This window comes from Eumetopias jubatus, unplaced genomic scaffold, assembly GCF_037043125.1.
Source record: "Eumetopias jubatus isolate StellerSeaLion01/CBP00866 unplaced genomic scaffold, mEumJub1_p1.0 scaffold_15, whole genome shotgun sequence".
Lineage (NCBI taxonomy): Eukaryota > Metazoa > Chordata > Mammalia > Carnivora > Otariidae > Eumetopias > Eumetopias jubatus.
In genome coordinates, this window is record NW_028274821.1 from 91,924,234 (window position 1) to 91,948,079 (window position 23,846).

Consider the following 23,846-nt stretch of genomic DNA (forward strand, 5'->3'; position numbering starts at 1 on the left):
CCCACCTGGCCACAGGGAGCAGTAATACTGCCCTCAGGCCTAACCGCTGGCCAAGCCCTGGTACAGAGGAGGGCGGGAAAACATCACAGATTCCTCCTCAAAACGGAGTCAGTCCAGCACGGGGGTGGACAGGATGGAGCCCGAAGAGCCTCTGGCTCCACCAGGGATGGGGGAAGGGGACTCGGCACTGACCACGTCGTGGTGCGGTGGGAAGTCGAACGTGTACTCGTCCCCAAGCAGGCGGCCGTAGGCATGGTCTCCGTGTGCCTGGTTTCCGTAGGCCCCGTAGTAGTCGTACTGCAGAACCTGGGAGAAGACACGCTTGTCACGGTCCTCCCGCTCCCCCCTCCCCTCGGTCCCTCTGTCCCTCCCCACATGCACCCGTGCACGCGCGCACACACACACGTGCGGCTTGGCGGGCACGGAGCTGGGCCCGCAGAGGCAGAGATGGAGCAGACGATCTGGTCCAGCCTCACCGAGCTGCCCTCTGGAGGGGTGTGTTGTGCCTGCAGGGGTAGCGGAGGGACAGGGCTCAGGCCGTCCATAACCCCTTGCACAGATGACACCGTAATGGCCGTGGTGGCGGTGCGTCTGAGAGCCGGTGCCAGGAGAGAGTCTGGCCTGTGCTGGTTGGGGCCCAGGAGGACGGAGAAGTTGGGTGGACTCAGGGAAGGGAGAGACGGGGCCGATGGGGAGGCAAGCTGGGGGGGGGGGGCGTCACCAGGGACATCAGGGTCACCATCAGGGCTTTTGAGGCAAGGCTAAGGCAGCAGGATAAGACCCCGGCACCAGCCCACTGAGGACCAGGGTGACGGGGCTGGGGGCCCAATGCCATTGCCATGGCAATCAGGACCACGCCCTGCTCGAGGGCCTCAAGCTTCTAGGGAGGGAGATCCTTTCTACAGATGGGAAACTGAGGTAGAGAGGTTAAAGCTTGCCCTAGGTCACAGGCAAGGACCTGACAGGCCTGGCATGGACCTGGTGGCGGGTGGGCCCCAGAGGCCGGTTCCTCCACTGCCATTTGCCTTGGCCCGTCCTGCACCTGTCAGCGGCGCGGAGAGGCCCACAAGCCAAGAGGCCCTTCCCCACCTCTGCTGCTTCTGAGGGAGCCAGTCAACTGTCACCTTGCAGCCCGGCCAGCCCTGCCCAGCCTCCTTCCCAGGCAAGAGCCGAGGGTGAGGTTCTGACTGCGCTGGGCCACTCTGCTGCCCCGAGCCCCACTCAAGCCCTGGCATCTGGGAGGGGCCTCTGCAGATAGTCTTCCCCCTGCCCTGCAGGCGCGGCTCCCACTGGCCCCTGAGACCCCAGAAGGGACATTCCAGCTCGCTGCAGCCTGGCCGGGCATCTGGGATTTGGGGGACGTCTTGTCACCCCGTGCCCTAGACACCCAGGATGGCTCCCAGGGGAGGGGGTGCAGAGCCTGCGCATTTCCAGCTCAAGGGAATGTTCCCGATCTCTGCTCCAGTGTCTTCCGCTCTCCATGGGTTCCAGGGGACAGGGGCTTCCGGGGACAAGCCAGCTGTGATGCAGCGGGCTCTGCTCAAGGCCCATCCTATCCCCTGGTGGCCCCAGCCTCTCAGCCTCCGAGGCACAGGCTGCTGCCCCTAGTGTCTTAGAGAGCCTGCCTCCTCCACCCTCATGAGTTCGTCTGTACTTGCACTGAGTAGGACCTCAAGGGGAGCTCCGCGCTCCTGGGTGGAGAGCAAGGGTCTCCATAGGCCGATTGGGGAAGGGGCCAGGACCAAGGAGCCTGAGGACACGGACCTCTGGGCATTAGTGAGCTCTGACTTCTGCCTCGCTTGCCCCAGGATGCCCTAGGACTGGCCTTGGGCCGAGGGTTGCTATGGAGATGGGAGGTGGATGCGCAGGAAGGGGACTGGTAAAACACAGCAGCGGAGAGGGATTTCAGTTCGCACAAATCTGGATCCAATACTATCCCCCCGACTGGGCTGAAAGCATCACAGTGCCTGCTCCAGCAGACCCCAGCCCCCGAGTTTCACAAGCAGGATGGTTTGGGTTCTTTTCTGACAACCCCGGGCCCATGGGAGGCACTGGGGGGGTGGTTGGGGAGCCCCCAGGAGGGCACCCAGAGGCCAGGAGGCTGTGAAATCCCAACTTACAAACTAACATGGAATGCCTAATTTGGTGCTAAATCCGCCTACTAACATAAAATAACAGTTGCAGTTGCCAAAAATATACGAACAAAATTATGAGAAGATGCACTAATTTCTCCTACACACGGGCGGGGTGGGGGGGGTGTCTTGTGCGCGGCCTCCGCACTGTGGAACACCAGCTTTCCCAGGGACCCAGGGGCTTCTCCGAGCCCTGGAAGGCCTGGCTGCTGAGGCGGTGATTGACAGCCCCGGGGACATCTGCAGGGGAGGGGTTCCGTGCTCACGGGCAGATCTGCAGGGGGCTCAGCCTTCCTGCACACAAGATGATTCACCGTCCCACAGGCCCCACCTTGGGCAGCAGGGGCGGGTGGGGTGGGGGACGGGCACGGAGGGGGGCCAGGCCCGGGTGCCTACTCACCGGAGCTGTGCCTTGGGGAGTAAACCATCCGGGCCGCTCCCAGCCCTGTCGCTCCTGGAACACACAGCCTTGTGCAAGTAGCTCCTGGGTAGGGGTGGGGAACAAGCACCCTTCAGGCCGGGCCAGACTACCCCCATGCAGGGCAATGAGTGACCCCCCCCCCCAGGGAGCAGAGGGCAAAGAGGTCCTCGTGCTGAGAGCCAGGACCCCCTGCCTGCCCCAGAGCCCCGCCCCCAGCTCCCCCTGCCCCATTCCAAGAGTCCCCAACCTACTGAGATACCTTCTGCTAGGGACAGAATTGCAGACCCCAAATGCCTATGTTGAAGCCCTAACCCCCAGTGGGACCGCATTTGGAGATGGGGCCCGTGAAGAGGGGGTTAGGGTGGAGTGAGGTCACGGGGTGGGGCCCTGATCCCAGGAGGGCTTGCAGACACAGGACGGCAGCCCCCCAGCAGCTAGGCAGAGGGCCCTCACCTGGAGCCGGGCAGCGGGCACCTGGCTCTGGGCCTCCCAGTCTCCAGAGCTGGGAGAAAGGAGTTTCTACAGTCTCAGCCTCCCCGCCCCCGCCCCCCCCCCCCCCGTGCTGCGTTGTCCGCTGCTGGGACAGACCAGGAATCTCCTTCTGAGGTCCCCCTCGTTCCCCAAGAGAAGCGACAATAGGGACACAGTGGGTCTCTGCACACCCATATTCACAGCAGCTGGCAGGTGGAAACCACCCAAGTGTCCGCCGGCTGACGATGGGTCAGGTAAACAAGTGTGGCGAACCCGCATGGTGGAGCAGGGTCCGGCTGTCAAGAGCAATGGAGTTCTGACACGGGATGCACCACGGGCCAGCCTCAAACACAACAGGCTGAGGGAAGGAAGGTCACGTGTTGCATGGCTCCACTCCCATGAAATGTCCAGAACAGGCAAATCCACAGAGACAGAAAAACCCATGGGTGGTTTTTCTAGGCAGGGCGGGCGTTGGGGAGAATGGGGAAGCCCTGCATCATGGGTGCAGGGTCTCCTTTAGGTGGTGGTGATGGTCACACAGCATCCTGAATGTCCTTAAATCTCCCTGAATTGTGTGCTTTAACATGGTTAAAATGGCAAATTTTATGTTATGTGTACTTTGCCACAAGACAAAAATGTAACAGACTATATTGGTTTCCTGGGCCCAATTCACACGTGCCCGTGTGCGGGGACCGCCCCCGCAACACCAAGCAATTCTCAGACACCAGGACTGTGTCCAAGAATCCGGCTCCATTCTGACACTGTCTACCCCGGGACGTTATCAGAGTCCCTGGGTTGGGGGCCTGGTCCCACGGGGCCGCCCCCACCCCCCACTCCGGGCTGTTACTGGCACTCCTGACCGAACAGCTGTGGGTCAGGACCCCTCCTCGGGCCGGCCTGATTTGCTAGAGCAGCTCACAAGACTTCGAGAGTGGTTTTTACGCGCTGGATCGCCGGGGGTTTGCAGCAGGTTAGAGCTCAGGGACAGCCAGATGCAAGAGGGGCGTCGGGCCAGGTGTGGCGAAGGGCAGGGGGCTTCCGGGCCCCTCCGAGTGCCACTCTGCCCAAATCTCCACGCACTCCCCAGCCTGGAAGCTCTCTGCACCTCTCCTTTGGGGTTTTTAGGAAGGCTTCAGTACATAGGCACGACTGACTGAATCAGCCTGCAGCCCCTCTCCCTCCCCAGAGGCCAGGGGTGGGACTGAAAGTTCCTGTCCCCTAATCATGCAGCATCCAGCTGGGTTCGCTGGCATGCAACCTCCATCCTTAGGTTGGGCCCAAAGTCATGCCATTAACATAACAAAAGGCACCTTTATGGCTCTCATCACTGAGGAAGTTCCAAGGGTTCAGAACTTCATGCCGGACACGGAACTGGACAAAGACTATACCTCTTTCTTATTCTAAGTCACAATATCACATGGACGCAATAAAGTTCCAGAGTGGCAGATTTCTTTGAAAATAAATTTGGTTTGGGGAAAAAAAGATAATCTCCACTCTCACGTTTGGAAGGGCCCTGTGTCCATGGGCAAGCCCGAGGCTGTGGACAGGCTGCCCCTGTTGCCTCCCGTGGACCACCCAGACCCTGAGCAGGCAGAGAAGGGGCGAAGGTCACACTGCCAAATGGTGACGCTCCAGAAATGTCCTCCTTGGACATCCAAGGGGGCAGCAACTGAGGACACAAAAGATCACCCCGCAGTGAGTGATGGAGGCGAGTGGACCTGGGGAGAAGCCACCTTCCTTAGGAGGGAAAATAGCGGGGCGTAGGCTCCTCTAAACAATCCATGGTCGGGAGGCATCAGTGAGCAGGGCTGATGATGTGGGAAAGTGGAAGCGTGGGTGAATTCAGATTTCTCTCTGGGCAGGGGGTGCTCCCGCACCTGCCGCGTGCCCTTTGGGTAAAGCTGTGCACTTCTGAGTGGTCCTTCTGAGCCCTTCTCCTTCCACGGCCAGCCAAGCAAGCCCCGTGTTTGCCGGGGAGGCCGCGGAGCCGTCAGGATCCGTGCAGGGTGAATAAAGACCCTGGCAGGCTGGGGAGAGCAGGAGGCCTTGTGGGGCCCGAGACCCTCGCTGGCCCCCTAAGCTGAGCTAAGAGGCAGGGCAGCCTGGGACCCACTGACATCTTTGGGCCTCTCCCCAGGAGGTGCAGGGGACACTGGGTCCCTCTGGGGTCCAGGCACTGGAGTCCCAGATGAAGGAGGTTCCTTTATTCAGCTTCAATGCGGCCTGCTCCATGAGCCTGCCCTCCTGCCTCCCCCTTCATCCACCCATTCAACAAACGTTCCCTGAACACGTATTAAGAGTCAGGCTCTGGGCTCAGTGCTCAGGAACCAGAGACACGAGAGCACAGCATCTGTGCCCAGGGCCCTAGAGAAGCAAAGCAAGCACGGGCTGGGGGCACAGCGCAGGTGCCCAGGTTGTGGGGGGCCTGCGAGAGTGCTCAGGGCCAGGCCCCGGGAAGGGCATCTGACAGTGGGTTTCATCGTACAGGTAGAAGCTGGCCAGGGAGGAAAGGCAGCCGAAGCAGGCTCCCCCAGCAGGAGCACGTCTCCTCGGCATGCTGCTCTGTGGCTATGCCCTCCTATGATGTGCGACCTGCTGCTGCGCACCCGCTGATGTTCACCCCTGCTGACGCACCTGCCACTCAGGAGCCCTGCCACCGGCAGTCAGGGAGGATTCTGAGCACGTTCTATTAGGAAGACCCTGGGTATGACTGAGCCCCCTCATCGCCTTGCCTGCCCAGGAGTGCGGTGCTGCACGCCCTTCTGTCACCCCAGTACCCTGGGCGTCCTGAGGGTCACCGCGCTCGTCAGGGTGTGGTACCTCATGCAGGGGGTCGGTCCTCATGTTGCGCCCTGCCAGGGGCTCGTCGTGGGGGAAGACAACCGAGTAGTTCTTGGCATAGGACTCGTGGCTGCGCTCACGAATCCAGTGGCGGTGGTCCGTGAGCAAGGGATGGAAGCGCCTGTTGCAGATGGAGGGGCCAGTCACTGCCTTGGGGGCCTGTTAAGGGAGGGCTGGCCAAGGACCCAGGGCAAAACTGGACCCTCATCCCTCCACCAGAGTCCTCCCTGAGGCATGGGCTCAGGAGGGGGTCCTGTTCTACTCTCGCACCAGGGGGCCTTGGGCAGCTCAGCCTCCTCACTGCGACCCCCGCCCACCACACGCGGCCCTCCCCGCCAGCCTTCCTGTGTGCACAGCGGCCGCAGGCTCCCAGCAGCTTGTCCATCTGGTCTCCGCGGACAGTCACGGCCGCCCGAGCCGACGGCATGGCTGCCGGCCCCCCTGTGTCGGGCCCCCAGCCCCTCCCACACACAAACCCACTCTCAGAGCCCCAGCTTGGAGCAGCCGCCCCGGCTGTCCCCTTCCTCACTGTGCACCTGCTGGCGCCTCACGCCTCCTCCAGGCCCACCTCCTCACCAGCTATGTCCTCATCTCTGTTTCATCCTCGGTGATTCCTGTCCGAGCCTCATCGGGGCTAACTGACTCTTACTTTGCACGTAGTTCTAGCAAGCACGACGGCCCGACTGGGGCAGGCTTGGAGCTACAGGAGTGAGCTTATTACTGCAGGTATCATCACTAGTAATACCGAGGCTCTCCGGAGCTCCTTTCCAGTGCAGGCCCGGGCCTGAGCACCCCTCGCTGTTCACCCCCTGCCACCCCTGGTTTGACTTGTTTTCACACGAGAGGAAACCCAGCCTGCCCTTTGCTGGGCCACACGGAGCCAGGAGCTTCTGGGACATGCTGCAAGAGAAGAAGCCATGGAGCTGGGCCAAGGGGGTCTGGGGAGGGTTCCTGGAGAAGCAGTGGGCTGGGGTGTGGAGGTCGGAAATGCGCGGCAAGCTTTGGGGGGCCGAGGTGGGGAGGAAGGAGGCCAGGAGGTCTGTCCTCGGCTGATGGCCCCTCCGGTCAGACTCCCCACCCCCCCGCCCCCCAGTCACTAGGAGCTGACGTGATTCTCCTGGGGTATGGGAGATGGGACCTTCCTGGCGGCTTTGAGAGTGTGAGTCCTGGTGGGGACCAGGGCCGGGCGGCTGGGGAGTGGGGGAGGGCTGTATTTCCTTCCCCAGGCCCCCCGGGGCAGAAGAGGAAGCTGCGCCCAGGGCAGGCCCGGGTGATCCCGACACTGACAGACACGGCCCCTCCAGCAGGTGCCCCACCGGCCAGCACCGCCACCGCCTCTGCTCAGATCTGTGCCCGTGTGCACGTGGCGGGCCCGTGGGCTCAGGTTCAGCCAGAGCATGGCCGGGGGTCAGCAGGGGGACGGGCCCCTGCCCGTGGCCAGGCAGACCCAGCTGCAGCGCTCCACCCATGAGCAGGCAGGCAGGGGGCCTGCGGCCAGGGCCAAAGCCAGGGCTAGGGTGGAGCCACCCTCCTCTCACTCAAAGAAGGAATGACTCCTCCTCCGCACTTACTCGGACCCCGAGGACTTGCACTAACAATCACAGCCTGCACGCCAGGCCCTGCCCAGGCTAGGCACTGGGCGAAGCATGTACGAGCTTCAGACGCACTCCCCTGAGAGGTGGTGGCTCGCTGCTCCCATTTCACAGATGGGAATACCATCTGCCTGAGCCACGAGGGTGGGTGGGCTAGTTCACTGCCCCCGCCTCTACCCACCAGGCCCCAGCTCTTAGGGGCTCCCTCCCCGTACTCTCTGCCTCCTGACCTGTGACCCCCAGCCCACAGAGCCATAAACCAGCCCACAAGACGCTCCTGCCAGGGAAGGCAGCCGACAGAGGGAGGCCCAGACCGCTTCCCAACTGGGTTGGGGCCTCCGCCAGCCCAGACCTAAGCTGCCTGCTGAATCCAGGACTGTGCGTTCCCTCCCTGCAGGGTCTCCCTCAGCCCAGGAGGGGTGTAGGCAGGCCAGCCTCGTCCTGCAGCCGTGGACACTGTGGCACCGGGAAGCTGCCCCCTGAGGCCCAGGGTGAGCCCTGGGGCGGGGGGGGGGGTGGGTCTGTTCCAGGGCTGAAGCCCTCGCCCACCAGGGAGGCCAGAAGGTCTGTCCCTGCTCGCTCCGGCTCACGCCCTGAGTGACTGCAGACAGGCGGCTTCCCCCACCGGCGCCTCCTCTCACTGTCTGTAGCAGGAGGGGCTTGGACTGGCCCATCCCCGAGGCCCCTTGCAGCTATCATTTCTGGAACATTCCTCTCTCGGGAGCGCGTGGGCGCAGCCCCAGACGGGCTCTGAGGCAGCCACAGAGGAGACTGTTGTGCCAGGCGCCATGGAGGGGGTGGCAGTTGGGGAATCTCAGTGTCTTGTCTGTCTGTCTGCCTGCCTCTGTGGGGGCCAGACATCCCCCCCTCAGTGGGTGTAATGTCCTCATCAGGCCAGGAAGGGGCAAGGTTAGCAGAGGAGGGGGGCACAAGCTGAACCAGTCCCTACTGGGCCGCTGGGGTCCCCCCAGGGAGGCTGTCTGCCGGGAGCAGTAACAGGGGAGCCGGCTGGACACCCACAGGGGCGCCCCTCCAAGCTGTTGCCTGCAGACCCCAGCCCCGCCGGCAGAGGGCGGTGGAGACCAGGACACCCCCCCCACCCCAGCTCTGACGTCAGCTCCCCTCCACCTCGGCTCAGGTCTGTGTGCGCTTCTTGCAGACGGGCTCCAGAGCATTTTACCACCCAGACACATTTGCTGCTCCCAACATTGGCAGCACACAGCGTCACGACCCAGGGGTCACAGTGAGGAAATGGCTCGGCATTGGGTCCGACTCATCCCGGTCACCCCGGAAGTGAATGATGGCATCATCGCTCAGGGCTGCCTGACGCCCAGCCTCCACCCCCGTACTAACAATAACCAACTCGGCCTCACTCCCTGGGCAACGTGTGCGGTCCCTCCTGCTCCCCAGGCTGCAGGCTCCCCCTCTGCAAACTGGGATGATGTGATCCCGCTGCTGATCCTGGAGCTATCCAGAGGGTCGAGCGGGACGCGGTGGCACGAGAAACCCTGGAAGCTGTCAAGGGCCGTGGATCTGCCAAACCCAGGCCCCTGCAGCACCGCCCCTGCCGGCACCTCTTCCAAGAAGCCCTCTGGATTCCAGGGAAGGCCTCCTTTCCAAACAGCCCTTGCCGCGTCCCCCATGCCGCCGAATCCCCGGGCACAGGACCCCGCGCACACTCACCTGATGTCATAGCTGTACATGTCTTTCTCTGGGCGCCCTTGGACGATCCAGCGGGCCAGCTCCTGCCCACAGCCGCCACCCAGCATCATCCCTGGCAAGAGTGGAGCAGAGGTCTGCCGTCTGCCCCAGAGCCCCCACCCCGTGTCCACAGCCGGCGTCACCCCCCAAGCCCTGGATCTCACACCTGGGGTTCTGCGCACCTGCTAACAGGACCCCACCCCTCCCTGCAGGCCTCCTCTGCTCCGCCCCCCAGCAGGAGCCACCCCCACTCTGCCTGGGGGAGCTCTGGGGGGGCGGAGGTGCAAGGTGGCGGCCCCTCGCACTCACCTGCACTGTTGAAACCACAGCCCAGGTAGAATCCTCGGAGTTCAGGCGCCTCCCCCATCAGGGGCTTGTGGTCAGGCGTGAAGGACTCTGGAAGGAAGGGGGGCCTGAAGCTCCCTCCAGGCCACATGCACCCAGGGCAGTGTCTCCCGAGAGTGCAGTGATTGGAGCAGGGTCTGCAGGTGCCTCCTTCATCCAGACCTTCCCCATCCTCACGACTCAGCTCAATGCCACATCTCCCAGGGAGCCTCCCTAACTGCCCCCACCACATTTCTCAGCTCCTCAGCATTTACAGCCAGAAACACCCAGCTGGGAGCGGGTTCTGCTTTGCAGGGTCCAGGTTTGCCTCACGACTATCGCCATTCTCCTGCTGGTGAGGGGCCTTTCCCCACGCCCCCATCACAGTGAGAAGCTCTCCCTCACTGCGCCACCTTCCTGCTGTGTCCCTGCGGGTCAGCCTTGCCCACTGGACCAGGAGAACCGTGAGGGCAGGGACTGGGCTTCGCTCACCACCGTGTCTCAAGGCCTAGCACAGGGCCCAGCACACAATAGGTGCTTGATAAATGTTCACTGACTGAAGGAATGATCCTAAGTTCTTTGGGAGAGAGACAGGGGCTTTTGCTTCTGTCTGCTGCTGGCGGGTCACCCCCAGAGGCCAGGGCATGGATGGCAGGGAACCCTCGGATGTCATTATAAAGAGCTGAGCTTTGCGGCCCCAATCCTGGGTCTGAACCCTGCTTTACCCCTTCCTAGCTGTGTGACCTTGGGCCAGTCACTTCACCTCTCTGAGCCTTAGTGTCCTCATCTGTAACATTGGGATCATGGCACTTACTTCCAGGGCTGTGAGTTAGCCCATCTGCAAATACTTGCAGCCCATGTGTATGCACCCCAGGCTCGGCTCTGCACGAGACCAGTCCCACCCCTCAGGGAGCTGACGGGGGGAGCGAAAGACACAGTAAATACACAAATAAGCAAAGTAAGAAAACAGAGTGGGAGGAGGGGGCGGTGAGGGACTCCTAATAGCCCTTCCCGGCAGGCACTGTGGTCCCCTGGGGTAAAGATGAGACCATGTGACACGGGGTCTCCTCTATCCCGGTCCCCCTGCTAGTGAGCCATGGAAGCGGGAGCACCGCTCAGGACTGCCTGGCCCTGAGCCTGAGTTCTTAACCTCTGTGCAACTTGCTCCCTGCTGCGGGGGCAGCAGGCCTGACCTGGGGGGGGGGGGGGCGGCCTCTGAGGGGCCTGGGGGAAACTTCCAAACAGCTGGAGAGGGGGACACCCCAGAGGTCAGAAAGACTCGGGGTGGCTGAGGGAGGGTGGAGGAGGCAGTTCAGAGAGGACAGTGAGCATCAGGACGGGAGCTTCCCCAGGCCCGTGCGCTCATGCCGGGAGCACTTGGGCAGAGCTGGGGATGTTTCCGGCTCGGGCTGCAGGCGGGTGGATGGGAAGCTGAGAACAGCCTCACAGGGCAAGTGAGGAGAGAGTACTGGGGGATGAGAGTCTCTTGAATGTTTAACAAATGACTCAAGCCTGAGCAACACAAGGATGCAGGATGACGGGACGTTTGGGCTGCACAGACAGGGGCCCCCACCTTGGCGGTGACCTCCAGGGCCCAGAATGGGAGCTCTGCCCGCCCCCAGATTCCCCGGAGTCAAGGGGGCCTGGGACTTCCGAGTTCTGTTCTGGAAGCCAAAGGCTGTTGACCGTGCTTGTCCTCCCTGGCAAGGAGAGAGGCTGATTTCCCCACGAACCCTCCCTCCCAGGCAGGAAACCAGACACAAGATGTCCTCACAGGCACCTCGCCCCCAGATAGGGCTTCGTGGGAGCAGTGACTCCCCGGTCTAATTAAACAGAGGATGCTCCTGGGTGACTCGCACCCCTGGGATTGTCTCAGGCCTGTGCTTCTCACTGCCAGCCCCTCACAAGCCTGGGGAAGCATGGGGGGGGGGGCAGTGAGTCTTCGGCCCACGGCCCACGCCCGGGTCCCTGAGTCCAGTGATCAAGGGCGCTTCCATTCTGCTCACCACAGCTGGGCTTCCTGAGAGCCGAACAGATTAAAGCAGCCCCGGCTGGTGGCCATGTCAATGCCAAGTGCACGGGGGAGAGAGGGCTGGACCCCTGCAGGCCATGGGCCCCTGGCATCAGAACCAGCCCCTCTCCTGTCCCGGCCTGCCTCTCGCTCTCTGAGTGGTGACCCCTTCTCCTCGGGAGACTCACGGCAGTTTGCTGGCCCAGCCATGCCCTGCACCTAACGTGTGGCTTCCCCCCGCCCCTTGCTCCACGCCTGCTGAGTAGGTGCTCTGTCACCCATTTCACAGATGAGGACACTGAGGCACAGGGAACTCAGAGTCTCAGACACAAACTTTCCCCTTTGGACAACACTGTATCTTTCGGGGCCTCTCTCCCCAGCCCTGATGTGGGCCGAGGCTGGCCCTACCCATTTTCTGTCTTGACTGAGGATGAAAAAGACCCCGTGCGCGCCGGGAAAGAAGGGTGGGGGGGGATACCGCATGCGTGGTTCTGCTGGAGCCACGATGGGGGTGGTGCGTCTCCCGCCTGTACGCAGCAGGGGCGGCAGGCCTGACACAGGTCAGATGCACTTCTCAGCCGGAAGGACCCTGGGACACCCACCCCAGCTCCCAGCCTCCCCACTCACCAGGGCCGCAGACCGTGGACTTGACCCCTGTCTTCTCCAGCACAGGAACGCGGTTGATGGCACCTTCGATGTGCGGGCTGAACACATCCCAGTCCAGGTCGAAGAGGCCAAAGGCAAACTTGTCTGACACCTGGGGAGGCAGGCGGGGGCGCGGCCCTGTGACCTCGGCCCCGCAGGAGCTGAGCCCGGCCAACCCGCCCCGAGTCAGGCCTCCTCCACCAACCCCTCAGTGGGGCCTGTCCACTCCCCTTCCCTGTGCTCGCCCAGGCCCACCTACTCTGCGCTGGATTGTTGTGGTGGCCTCTCCCTGGTCACCCGGTCTCCCCGCCTCCTTCCACCCATTGTCCTAAGTCAGACCAGGCCCTCTCTTGCTCCCAAGCCCCCCGTGGCTCCCCGTGACTCTCTGTGGCCCACCAAGCCCTACAAGAGCAGGCCCTGTCCACGTCCACCACTGACCCATGGCCGCGCCGACCTTCCTTCAGTTCTTTGAGAAGGACAAGCTTGACCTGACCTCAGGGCCTTTACCCCCATCTGAGGCAGTTCCTCGCCCACCTGTTCACTCTGCAGGACTCTGCTCTGCCGTCAGCTCCCCGGGGGGGCCCTGCCTGACCACAGAGTGAAGGACATCCCTCCACGCCACTCTTACCGGGCTTCTTCCTAACCTGCCAGCTCCATTCAGCACACAGATCCCCATGACTTCTCTGTTTATTGTGGGTCTCCCCCACCTAAATAAAGGCACCCCGGGACAGGGACTTTTATGTTGGTCTCTCCCTGCCCCCAGGAAGTAAAACAGTATCTGACCCAAAGTTGTCACTCAGTCATTCCACTTCTCCATGAATCCAGGAGCGAGGGTGGCCCGGGCATGCTCGCGGGGGCCGAGGGGGCTGCCGGACCTCAGGCAGCCCACGAAGCTGCTGGGGAAGCAGCCAGGCCTGGGGGAGATGCCGCTGCCATGGGGGCGGGGCCGCGGGGTTGTTTGCTGCGGACACAGGGCTTTTGTGTTTTGGTCTTCCAAAGCCATTATTTTACATTCTGCAGCCTCCATTAATGTGAGGCCAGCCCTCTCCCTGCCCCAGCTCTGGATCTACCTGTGTGCCCGGTTCAGAGAAAAATGAGTGAGACCCTTCTGGGGCCAAGGGCCCTGCCCTTTCGGGGGTACACCTGAGGAGCTTCGGGAGGGTGGGTTTTCTGGAAGAAGGCTTCACCACACTGAGATGTGGCCTCGAACCACCCCCTCGATCCCTCAGTGTCTCACCTCCTCCCAGAAGATGGGGTTGGTCTCATAGCCGCCCACAGACAAGGCATCCCCTTGGAGGCGGAGGTAGACCGAGGCATCATGGTCGCGGACATTGGGCATGTTCTGGAAGGCAGAGCAAAGAGGCCTCAGGGTCAGCCAGGGCTTGGGGGTCACAGGCCCCCAGTGGCCCATGGCACCTCCTCCCTGTTGTAGAACCCTGAGCACAGAGTGGACCCGGGGTCTCAGTTTACACTGTGGATAACCCCCCCACCACTCAAGTCTCTCCTTCCCTCAACCCCACAGAACAGCGGCAAAGCTGTAAGAAGGAGAGGAAGGAAGAAGGGAGGGACGAGGGATAAGCCACAAATCTAAGAGAACCATGGAGAGCCAAGAGCACACAGAGATCTCAAGCAACACTGCAGGATGCAGAGTGAAGGCCAGCACCCCAGCTCGGGTTTGGGGAGGGGAAAATGCACAAGTCAGACCAGTTTGCACCCTCCCCGTCCCCTCCAAACTGTAGAGTCCTGGCTTATGGCAACCCAGCTCCCTCTGCAGGGGCCTGGTGGGCAGAGTGCATGGTGTGGGTGGGTGTGAGTGTGTGTGCACACGTGTGAATGTGAGTGTGTGTGTACATGCATGTGTGTGTGTAAGTGTGCACGTGTGTGAGTGAGAAAGAGTATGTGTGTGAACAGAAAGACAGGCCAGGGTCTCTTCACAGCAGGGAACCCAGATCTTCTCCATCCGCACCCAGCACAGCCCAGAGCCTGGCCTGGGGACAGCCCCGAGGTCTGGAGAAGTGGGTTCTCACAGGCTCCAGGCTCAGGGGTGGTGAGGGTTGGACTGCCATTCCCCCCTCTACAGCAGCCCGGGGACTCTACTGTGGCGACATGAAGTGGCCTGTGGAAGGCTCCAGATGTGGACACCGGGGCCCTCACCAAAGAGGATGGCTCACCCTCATCCCCTGCAAGATGCCCTCCTGTCCTCCCTCTCCAAGCTTCCAGCCGGCCTGCAGAAACTTCCCCTTAAAACCCACACCAGGAACTTCAGAGATATGACAAGACTGGGTCCCTCAAACAAGGGGTCATGGAAGAGGAACAATCCCAGATCAAGAGGTCTCAAAATGAGAGATGAGTATCAAAATGAAAAATGCAACAGAAGGGTCAGATAAGCCCATTTTCTAGATATGAGGCTAAAAAAGATGAAGAAATTGCAATCAGGAAAGGAAAAAAATAAAGGAATCACAAGGCAGCCCTAAAAGTCCAACACCCACCTTATAGGAGTTTCCAGAAAGATAGAGGAAACGGAGTAGAGGAACGTCAGAGCAGCAATCCAGGACAATTTCTCAGATTAAACATCACAAATCTCCATATTAAAGGGCCCATGAGGGCCCACAAGGGCCCACCATGCCCTGTGAATGGACAGGCCGGCACAGAGGCCACACTGGGGTGAAACATCAGAACACCAGAGGAACAGGTGGGTCCTGAAGAAGGGCACAGCATTCCTGGAGGCCAGAGGACCTGGAGCCAAGTCTTCAAAATTCTGACAGACAGTTTTAGATGGAGAATTCTGACCCAGTCAATCCATCAATCAAGCGTAAGGAAAGAATAAAGATTATTTCAGACATCGATGAACATGAAAATATTTATCCACCACCTGCCCCTTCTCAATAAGCAACCAGAGCACACACCACGGATCCAAACAGAAGAGGAGTGAAGAAGGCCCCAGGGTCACAGCCGAGCAGAGGCCACGAGGCAATCCACCTAGAACAGAGATCAGAACAGCAGGAGGGTTCCTCCAGGGGAGGGGAATGGGACTTACAGATGTACATGGTTTCCCTGTTGTGCAGAGTTGTGCAGAACAAATTCTTGAGAGGTAGTTGATGGGACAGACATGTTGAAATGTTTGGGAGGAAAATGTGACAGAATATAAATGCACATATCCTCAACAAAATACTAGCAAACTGAATCCAGCAACAGATAAGAGGATTATATGCCATGACTTGATGAGATTTATCCCAGGAATGCAAGGTTGGTTTGATATCTGGTAAACAAATCTATGTAATATACCATATCAACAGAGTAGGATGAAAATCCATCATTTCAATAGACGCAGAGAAAGTATTTCCAACACCTTTCATGACAAAAACACTTAACAATCTAGAAGTAGAAGGAAACTTCCTGACAAAGGGTATCTAAGAAACACCCACAGCTGAAACATACTTATTTTCAGCTTTTCCTCTAAGATTAGGCCAACAGAAGGATGTCTACTCTCAGCACTTCTACCCAGCATGGTACTGGAGTTTCTAGCCATTACAGCAATTAGGCAAGAAAAAGTAATAAAAGGCATCAACCTTGGAAAAGAAGGAGTAAAACGATCTCTATTTGCAGACGACATGACCCTGCATATAGAAAATTCTAGGAACCCACTAAAAAACTATTACAACTGACAAAATAGTTCAACAAGGCAGCAAGATACAAGGTCAATGTACAACAGACAAATAAACACTATTGTTTTGTTTTTCATTTCACTAATGATGGACAATCAAAAATGAAATTAATAACTCCACTTACACCATCAAAAGGAATTTTTAAAAATATTTTATTTATTTATTTATTTATTTATTTATTTATTTATTTGAGAGAGAGAGAGCATGCACGAGCCCAAGCAGGGATAAGAGGGAGAAACAAATTCCCTGCTGAGCACAGAGTCCGATGTGGGGCCCGATCCCAGGACCCTGAGATCATGACCTGAGCTGAAGGCAGACGCTTAACGGACTGAGCCACTCAGGCGCCCCCATCAATCATCAGTATTTTTAAATACTCACGAACAAATTTAACAAAAGAAGTACAAAACTTGTACTCTAAACAGTTGGCAATATTTTTGAAAGAAACTGCAGAGGACCTAAATGAATGGAAAGACATCCCATGTTTATAAAATGAAGACTTGACTAGTGCTAAGACGACAATGCTCTCCAAATTGATCCAGATTCCACACAATCCCCATTAAAATCACAGCTGGCTTCTTGGCAGAAATAGACGAAGTGAGCCTAAAATTCATACAGAAATGCAAGGGACCCAGAACATTTAAAACAATCTTGCAAGAGAAGAACAAAGCTGGGAGACTCATGCCTCCCCATTTCAAGACTCACTACAAAACTACTGTAATCAAGACGGGGGGGGCACTAACACAGGACATACATACAGATCACTGGAATCCAGCTGACGGTCCAGAAATGGGCCCTCATATTTATGGTCCACTGGTTTCCCACAAGGAAGCCAAGGCCATGGAGAGGGGGAAGCAACGATCTTCAACACGCAGTGCGGACACAGCTGGATGGCCACACACAAGGAAGGAAGTTGGAGCCCTTCCTCACACCATGCACAAACCTTAGTCACAATGGGTCACGGATCTCAGAATAAGAGCTAAAAGTATAAGATTCTTGGAAGAAAATATGCTAGTCAATCTTTGTGGCCTTGGAAAAGGACTGTAGGAAATACCCTTCTGAAATATGATACCAGAAGCGCAAGCAGAAAAAGAAACAATCCATAAGTTGGACTTCACCAGAATTAAGACCTTTTGTGCTGCCAATAACATCAACAAGAAAGGGAAAAGACAACCCACAGAACGGGAAAAAATATGTGCCAGGCATAAATCTGGTAAGACCCCAAAATAACCCAAATATAACAAGAACTCTTATAACTCCATAAAAAGACCAACAACCTAATTTAAAATGAGCAAGGTATCTGCATAGACATTTCTCCAGAGAAGATGTACAAATGGCCAATGAGCACATGAGAAGATGCTCCACGCCATCAGCCGGTGGGGAAATGCAACTCAAACCCCAATGAGATACTCCCCACTTCACACCCACTAGGGTGGCTCGGATCAAAGAGAGAGAATCAGAAGCGGTGGCGAGGCTACGGAGGAGTCAGACCCCTCCGCGCTGCGGGTGGGAATGCGAAACAGCGCGTGTGCTTTAAAAACAGTCTGACAGTTCCTCAAACAGATAAACATAGTTACTATATGACTCAGCAATTCTACTCCAAGATACCTACCCAAGAAAAATTAAAACACGCCCACACAGAAATGTGTCCATGAATGTTCACAGCAGAATTATTAAAAGTAGAAACAACTCAAATGTCGATCAACAGATGACTGGATAAATAAAATGTGATCTACAGTAGAATATTTAGCCATTAAAAAAGAATACCATTTAGTCATTAAAAGGAATGAAATTCTGATAATGTACCACATGGATGAACTTTGAAAATATCATACTGAGTGAAAGAAGTCAGACCCAAAAGGCCATATACGGTGCAATTTCATTTTATTAAATGTCCAGAATAGGAAAATCCATAGAGACAGAAATCAGATTAGTGATTATCTAAGGTTGGGGGTAGGATGGGAAATGGGGAGTGACTGATAATGAGTATGGGATTTGGGGGATGAAGGTAATGTTGATAGATAGATAGATAGATAGACAGACAGAGGTAATTAGTGACAGTTACATAGAAAACTGAGCAACTGGAAAACAATGAATAACTCCAGGAAACACAAAAGTTGGATGCTATTTGCTCAGGAGTTAACAATATTTACATTGACATTATATTGCAAACACGGACTACTGATCTAACCAATAAACAAAACCAAAATCATTTTAGAAACTGAGCAGAAGTGGGGAAAGACCACATCCCCTATTGCTCTTTGGCACTGGAGGAACTGCCTTCTCTCTTGGACGACTTAGCCTGGAGATGGGCACACTAGATGTGACTCCTCTGCCCCATCTCTGAGGACAAACAGAGACCAAAAGGGATAACCTGGCAGACGCCCCTCCCTCCCACTCCAGTCTCCTGGTCGTCCAGCTCCCCCGCAGAACTGGAATAGGAATGTCTGCGATGAGGGATTGTTGTAAGGAGCACGTAGGAAGTTCTCAGTAACCGAGCATTTCAGAAATAAAAAGTAGCGATATCATTACCCCTATTGTCACTACTACTCTAAAAACAAGACAAAACAAAGAACTCTGGAGTCCTGTAGAGCAGGGCAGTGGGGACACCTGGTGGCGGGGGAAGCCTCTGACTTTCGTTCTAGCTCCCAGGCCCCAGCACACTGAGCTGCCTTGGAGTGACCGGGGCGTCCTCAAGGCACTCTCCCTGCCATCTCCATGCAGAAGCCCACCCTACAGCTATGACCCAGGTCCCACTGGTGTCCCCTCCTCCCAACCTCACCCTGCTCCCTTTCATTGTTTCTCCTGTGCCCCACTCCTTCCAAATCCTGTTGGCCGCTTCCTCTGGGAAGCCTGCCTGATAGCTCCAGCCTTCCCTAATCTCGTCCTCTGAGGCACCCGCCAGCTGTGACCACCCTGTGCCCCTTGGTTCTGGCCATTGTCATCCTCACCACAGCTACCACCTGAGGAGCACCTGCTACAGGCCACGCACCACACTCAGCCCTTCCCCTCCGTCACAGGCTCCTCCCTCAGCCAGCCCCATTCAATCAGTACCCTATTGTCCATCTTGCAGAAAAGGAAACTGAGGCGCATGCAGCACTATGACTTGCCTGGCTGGGTAACGGAGGAGCTGGACCGCCGCCACCAAACCTGAGCCTTCCTATCCCTCAGTGCCCAAGTAGAGCGGTGTCTGCAAAAGCAGGCAGGGGCCGGTGGAATGCAGACCGGCAGAGAGCACGGAACGCATTGCATTTGTGGGACACACACCCCGGGCCCAGAGAGGGAGGGGACCAGGTCACAGAGCAGCTGGGTGCAGTGCCCGGCTCGGACCCAGCCCTGGGCCAGACCCTCAGACCTGGGTGTTCCTAGGGCGCACAGCCCTGTGGCCACCCAAGAAGAAGGATCCCGCCCCAGGATACAGCCTGTCCCCAGCACTCCGGAGCCCACTGTGGCCCGAGGGCGACCCCTGGCGGCCACCCGGGAGCTCTCCTCACAGAGCCACAGAGCCTGGGGCATCCAGCAGCCATCAGGAGGCTTGTGCTGGATCTCCCATTACACTCGTCCACGAACAGGGGAAGCCCTGTGTCAAGGGAGAGGGGCAGGAGTGCGTGCGGGGCCCGGCACCCGCCCCAGCCCCTCCACCGCTGTGGTCCCAGTGATGAGCCGGAAGCCAGGCTCCTCCGGGGCAGGAGCCTCTTGGCTGGGTCCCACCGCACACTGTCCCACCCCCACCCCCTTGGCCCCCCTGAACTGCCTGCAGGCCCTGGGCTGCCAGGCCCCCGCCCGCCTCCTCAGGGCCCCACCAGCCTGCTTGGGAATTGCTCCTTTACCGGTCTGTAGCTGCCCCCCAGCTCCACCCCGACAAGAACTGGGTCCCTTTCTCTTACAGCCCTGGTTTCTAGAATAAGGCCTGGGACGCAGCAGTCAGTGTTTGCTGGTGAGCGGGAGGAAGGAGGGAGGCTTACATGGAATGGTGGGTTAATGTTTGATAAGTGGGTGGACAATGAGGGAGGGAGGGAGGGAGGGGTGGTCATTGACAAGGTGACAGGAAGCTACCAGCCGCACCACAGTGGGGCAGGGACGGGGGGGGGAGATGAGAAGGGGAGAAGAGAAGAGCGGGCAGGGGTGCACAGGCGCCTGTCTCCCTTGGCAGAGGCCCCTCCAAGACCCCAGGGAGGATCTGAGGGTCCGGAATCAGCGTCTCCGACACTGGCAGCCAGGGCGCATTAGGGAGCGGGCAAACACACACGGGTCCCCTGAAGAAGCACCCGGAGCACAGAACGTGACAAAGCCCGGACGGGCCGCACCACGCGGGACACGGTCCTGGGCATCACTGAGGAGCTGTGCCCCGAAGGTCCAGGGGCTCAGCACCAGGGGTTCCTTCACTTAACTCTGACCCCACCCCAAACCCCCAGTGTGATGGTGCCCATTTCACAGATGAGGTGACCAAGGCTAAGGGTGGAGAGGGGTCACACCACCTGCAAGCCCTGGGGTTCTGAGCCAGGTCCCTGCGCCCCCTCCCCCCCCCCCCGCCCCATAGCCTGACGCCAGGTCTGGAGCCATCCATGTCCCTACCTGGATGCCCTCAATGCGTTCAGTGACAACGTAGGCGTGGTGCATGGCCACCAGCGGGACCTTGACTCCAGCCATCCGACCCACAGCGCCGGCCCACACGCCTGAGGGCAGAGCCGGGACAGGTCGGCTCTGCGGCTCCAGGCGGGGCCGCCAGCCCGGTGGGCAGGGGGAGCCTCGGCGGGCCTGTCTGTCCCACCCAGGCCCCCCACCCAGAGACGGGCCAGGCTTAGGGAGCAGCCAGCATGGCCGCCCAAGAGCCGGGACAGACCCCTGCCCACCTGCACAGTTGACCACACAGGGCGTCTGGATGGTGCCATGCTCTGTCTCCACGGCGGCGACCCGCCGCACCCCAAAGTCATCGGTCCGCACGCGGATGCCACTCACTGGGCAGTTCTCGATGACCTGAGAGCGAGAGGGGCTGCTTCCAGAGCCAACGAGGTCTTGGTGAGGGTGCCCACCACCCCCGCCGTCACCGGCTCCCTACCACCCGGACAGGACCTGGGGCCCCTGCTCCTGCTGGGGCTGTGTCATGCGACACCGCTGGGGAAATGGGGTAACCCCAGCACCAGAAGCTAACCCTGCGCACTCCCTGACTTGGAGGACGTGTCCCCAGACACGCGGGGTCTTTCTCATAAAGTGACTTCTAGAAAGCAGGGCTGGCTTCGCCAACAGGTGTTTACAGTCTAGTCTTTGGTCAAAAGGCCATGGAGCAGTGTGGTTTGGTTCTTCCTACAAAAATATATCTTCCTAAAAAATATTTGGGGGGGGTAAAACTAAAACGTCAACACTTGTCCCCTCTGGGTGACTTCCATTTCTTCTTTTTTGCTTATTTGTCCTTTCCAGTGTTTTCTATGACTAGGTGCACATCTGGGATAAATGATGAAAAGCACAGAAGAGATTCTGAGAGAACGCGCTCGTTTAGCAGGGCCCCGGGTCCTTCGGGCTGGGAGCAGGGGACACAGGGCCCCGTGGCCGCTGGTACCTGTGCTCCCCGCGCAGCAGCGGCCCTGCTGAGGGCGGTGCAGGTGCCGGCGGGGTCCATGGTACCGTCCTGCGGCACATACAGGGTCCCGTACAGGTCGTCCACGTTCATCAGCGGATACAGCGCCTTGGTCTCTGCCGGGCTCAGCACGTGCGACTCCACGCCATATGCCTTGCCCAGCTGGAGGGACCGAGAGCAAAGGGACTCAGCCCTCAGGGAGCAGACCCCCTCTGGCCCCTGTCCTCCCCGGGTGCACCTGCAAGGGTCAGCTCCAACCCTGCCTCCTCCAGGAAGGCTTAGCTGGTCACCATGCCCCAGCCGCCCCGTCCCATGGGCCATCTCCGCACTAGGGTAAGGAGCATGACGCCGCGCGCAGGCTCTGGGGCTATCCCACCTTCACCCAGCTCTGACATAAATGACTTAAAGTCCCCCGGGGCAGACTGGGGGTGCTAACCGTTTATGTGGTTGGTACCCCTCAAGAGCTTCGACCAGTCTCTGGTACCTAAGGGCTTCTATAAACGAATGCAAATCACCCCCCAGGGGTTGGAGGGGTTTTGAGCTTGAGGATCAACAGGTTCTCCAATCCGACCAGCTCCCAGGAGACCCACCCGTTCATCGGGGCGGGCCCTTGACTTAGTAGGACAGGCCACACCATCACATCTGATTGGCCCAAGGGCAGCCAATCAAGTGTCCCCAGGCATCACAACCACGACAGGCTCCACCCAACTAGAAAGGAGCTGAGCTGGTCAGATTCTCTGGCTGAGAACGACGCCTGAAAAGGGGCAGGGGCCTCTCAGCAGCTGGGGACTTCGGCTCCGAGGCTGGGGCTGAAGGCTTCGCCTGGAGGCCTCTGTCCCAGCCAGTGAGCCAGCTAAGGGAGGAGGAAGCAGAATGGGGGCCAGCGCCTAGGCCCAGAGACCCAGACCTGTCCTGGTGAGGCCAGTGGCCCCCGCCTCCAGGCAGGCACCCAGGGGCCTCAGCATCCCTGCGACAATGGGCCCTTGCTGGCCACACAGCTGGTTCTGCTCGCTGGGTGCTGAGCACGGACTCAGTCAGTGCTCCATAAAGGACAGTTTGCTGGAGCAGCCTGTTGCCCCCATGTCCTGGGATTTGGGGTCCAGGCCTGGCCACTCGGGGTCAGGAAACAGCACCCCACCCCAGTCCAAGGATCAGCAGCAGCATGAGCCTCTCTCCCAGTCTCCTGGACAACGGCCCTCCCCAGGCCTGGGAGTCGGGGGGAGGGCAGGGGTGTGGGAGAAGAGTGTGGGCACTGCCTGCTGGGGGGTGTGATTTCATATATACCCTGTCTCCCGTGAGCACGGAGCACAGTGGCCGTAATAGCCCCATGTACTGGGCCTCTCCCATGTCCGCTCCACAATATGGTCCCATTTAAAGCTGGGAAGGCCGAGGCTCAGGGAGGCATGGCCACTTGTCCCAGGTGGCCCAGCAGCGAGGGCATCTGGGTCTGATGGTGACCTAGATCGGTCAGAGCTCCTTCCCCGAGCCCTGCTGCCCCAGCTCCCACCCCAGGACAGGGAGCACCCACGCCACCGGGAGCTCCCCACCTCTGGCGGGGGCCACACCCACCGACATGAGCCTCTTGTATTCGTCCAGACGCTGCCGGTTGGATGCTATGAACAGGCCCCCATTCTGGATCCAGCCTGTGTGCAGCCCCGTCTCCTCCTCCAGGTCACGGCTCACCACGCGCCTCGTGTGAGCCAGAAGCTCTACCTCCACATCGCTGGGCCGCAGCTGCCACAGCAGGCCTGGCCAGGAAGGCAGGGGGCACTGTTAGCCCCCCGCTGTGCTCCCCCTTCCCCACGGCAGCCTGGGGCTCCTGGAGATCAGGCAGAGGGCCTGGGTCTTTCTCTGCAGCCCACGGGGAACCCCAGGAGGTTGATGAGCCAGAAATCACAGGGTCAGAGCTGATCTGAAGACCGGCTTTCTGGGCAGCTCACACGGTGGTAACGTCGGGGGTCCCCTTTATCGAGCCCTTACTGTGTGCCAAGCCCAGGGCTGAGCCTGTCACAGGGCGACCGAGCAACCCCAAAAGGAAGGCACGATGATTTTAGAGTGAAATTAGATGGCGCCAAACAGTCCCACACCCAAGACAACAGAGCAGGGAATGATGGGGCCGGGACCCCAAGCCAGGAGCGGCTGAAGCCCACGTGTGCACCGACCACCAACAAAGCTGCTCCCTTCAGAGAGGAGTCTGGGGGGTGGGCGGCCAGGGCCGAGGCCGGTGTAATCGTGAGGGGAGAGGCCTGCTGGCCCGGCTGCGGTGGGACAGTGGGAGGGCAGAACAGTGGTGTACAAGGCATGCGATGTCTGAACCTCGTCCCAGCTCCACGTTCCGTGACCTCACGCTGGCAGCGCGACATTAGCGGAGGTGGGAATGTTTACCCCACCGAAACTGCAAACTTCACCCAGCTCCCAGGGTTAAGGCAGGAGGGTGGTTGCCCTGGCGACATGCACACAGTAGGGGCTTA

The 23,846-nt window shown here is 59.0% G+C and overlaps 1 protein-coding gene across 1 annotated transcript in view; it reads right to left on the reverse strand.

Annotated features, from left to right (window-relative positions):
- Positions 1-23,846, reverse strand: part of SARDH (sarcosine dehydrogenase) — a 60,914-nt gene that overhangs the window by 33,605 nt on the left and 3,463 nt on the right. The window contains exons 4-14 of the mRNA XM_028093391.2: positions 22,945-23,123; positions 21,358-21,537; positions 20,654-20,777; positions 20,376-20,476; positions 13,376-13,480; positions 12,121-12,250; positions 9,468-9,554; positions 9,141-9,231; positions 5,845-5,986; positions 2,533-2,616; positions 193-306 (exon numbers count right to left, since the gene is read on the reverse strand). Of these exons, the coding sequence (XP_027949192.1) occupies positions 193-306; positions 2,533-2,616; positions 5,845-5,986; positions 9,141-9,231; positions 9,468-9,554; positions 12,121-12,250; positions 13,376-13,480; positions 20,376-20,476; positions 20,654-20,777; positions 21,358-21,537; positions 22,945-23,123 (1,337 nt within the window). The remainder of the gene's footprint in view (positions 1-192; positions 307-2,532; positions 2,617-5,844; positions 5,987-9,140; positions 9,232-9,467; positions 9,555-12,120; positions 12,251-13,375; positions 13,481-20,375; positions 20,477-20,653; positions 20,778-21,357; positions 21,538-22,944; positions 23,124-23,846) is intronic.